Below are 1,979 nucleotides of genomic sequence, written 5' to 3'. Positions count from 1 at the left end.
AGGGGTGGGTGGGCTGGGATGGGGGCCCAGGGTAAGCAGGACGGGGGACACCAGGCTGTGTTCCTAGATGGAGCAACAGGACCCTCCCCGCCCAGGCGTGCCCAGGAAGGGACTGGCCATCCGGGGGAGGGCAGGAAGCGCTGGCTCTCACCTCTCGCCCAGGGCCTGGCCCACACGGAAGCCCATGCCCTCCAGGACAGACAGGCTCATCTTCTGTCCCTAAAAGGCCAGGGAAGAGAGGCTCAGGGGAGCCTCCAAGTGGGAGTGACCTGAGGCAGCAGCCGCAGAGGGGACCAGTGTGCCTGTCTCTGCGTCTCTGCGAGCTCGAGGGTAAGGAGAGCCAGGAGGGAGCGCTGTGCCCCCTCCCCCCACGCGGCGCCTCCACAGACGCCATCCACTCTGTCTGGAGACCAGCTCCCCGTTGCTGCAGGAAAAATGGGGGAGGGGTCTTCCCCAGGCTCGGCTTCCGCCTGCTGGTCAGCTCTTGCCCGAGAGCACCCGTCGCTTGTCGTGAGCATTTCCGGTGTCCGTCCTTACAGCACCCCGCGCTCTCATCACCCCAGGGGCTCACGGTGACCTGCCGAAGGGTTCATGTGGCAGCACGCATGCAGCCACAGCGAGGGACCCCCAGGCCGCGGGGCCCACCCTCCAGGCCTGGCCAGCCGGAAGCTGTAAAAATCAGCTACGTCCATCATGCCCAGTGGGGGGGCTCAGCCGGCTGAGCACCTGACTCTTGGTTTCAGCTCAGGTCATGATCTCAGGTCGTGGGATCAAGCCCTTAGTGGGGCTCCATGCTGAGCATGGAACATGCTTAAGATTCTCTCTCTCTCTCTCTCTCTCTCTCTCCGCGCCCCCCCACCCCCACACTCTCTGAGAGCCGAGAACCCTGGGAGAGACGTGCGGGGCCTCGGGGGTGGGAGAGAGCCCCTTGGGTGCTCAGGGAAGACAGTGGCGGCCACGTGGCATTCCAGAGGGCAGGCCAGGTCCCGCAGTGGGAGGGCAGCAGAGGCACGGGGAAGGGGACATCAGGCAGCCTGCACTTGGTGTCCGTCCACGTGCCGGCGAGTGCCGGCTGGCGCGGCCAGAGGAGATCCAACCAGGACTTCCTTTGGGAGGCCTGAGGACAGCTGAGTGAGGGGGGCGCGGGGTGGGGGCGTCAGAAATACCAGGACAGCGCAAGGGTGGGACGCGGCGCTCCCTAGAGAAAACCGGGCTGGGCGGAGGGAAGAGGCGGGGGCAGAGCCCCAGGAGGCAGCAGCAGGGGCGGGGGGGGGAGGGGGGCCCGGGAGGCAAGCAGCAGTCACAGGCCCTCCCCCGTGCCCCCCTTCCTCGGCCACCACCCTCCCTGGGAGCAACTTCCAGTCTCCTCTCGGGGCCTGATCAGAGCCCTTCCCGTGGTGGGTAGGATTTTTCTGCTGAGATCCGGCTCTGAGATGACGTCCCGGCCTCAGCAGGTTTCAACAGCCATCTGGGACCCCGCTGTCCCTCGCTCACCCTCTGCCCTGAGCCCTGACGGCTTCCCTTAGTCCAGCAGAGGGGCCACCCCACCCATCCACTGTCACCTCCCCCAGCTCCCGGAAGCCACCTGCCCCCTCCCTCCCGCGGGTTAGGCCCCGATCCCAGCGCTGACCAGCCTGTGGCACGGGGACCCAAGCTGGCCTCCGGCGGCCAACATTGGCCTTGGCACGTGGGAGGCCCTTAGGAAGCAGAGGCCAAACGAGGTGAGCCATCGGGACGAGAGCACGCGCCGTGTGCCAGGGCTTTGTACACACCTCCTGCTTAATGTTAACAACCCTGTAAGGTAGGTTGTATTTCACACCTGGAAACTGAGGCTTGGAGGGTCGGGTAACCGGCACCTCAGCCACGGGGCCATCGTTCAAACCTGAGCAGGCCTGGCTCCCAAGCCCAGAAGGCCCGATGGGTGGGTGGCCAGGAGGACACCGCAGCTGTGCCGGCCTCAGGGAGGAGGCAAGGGCAGT

At 66.2% G+C, this 1,979-nt stretch overlaps 1 protein-coding gene across 1 annotated transcript in view; it reads right to left on the bottom strand.

Annotated features, from left to right (window-relative positions):
* Positions 1-1,979, bottom strand: part of TRAPPC6A (trafficking protein particle complex subunit 6A) — a 10,931-nt gene that overhangs the window by 2,815 nt on the left and 6,137 nt on the right. Inside the window, exon 2 of the mRNA XM_077747141.1 lies at positions 152-219. Coding sequence (XP_077603267.1) covers positions 152-219 — 68 coding nt within the window. The remainder of the gene's footprint in view (positions 1-151; positions 220-1,979) is intronic.

This window comes from Crocuta crocuta, unplaced genomic scaffold (genome assembly GCF_008692635.1).
Source record: "Crocuta crocuta isolate KB4526 unplaced genomic scaffold, BGI_CrCroc_1.0 scaffold334, whole genome shotgun sequence".
NCBI lineage: Eukaryota > Metazoa > Chordata > Mammalia > Carnivora > Hyaenidae > Crocuta > Crocuta crocuta.
Note: the sequence above shows the minus strand (reverse complement) of the source record. Positions and strands in the feature narration are given on the sequence as shown.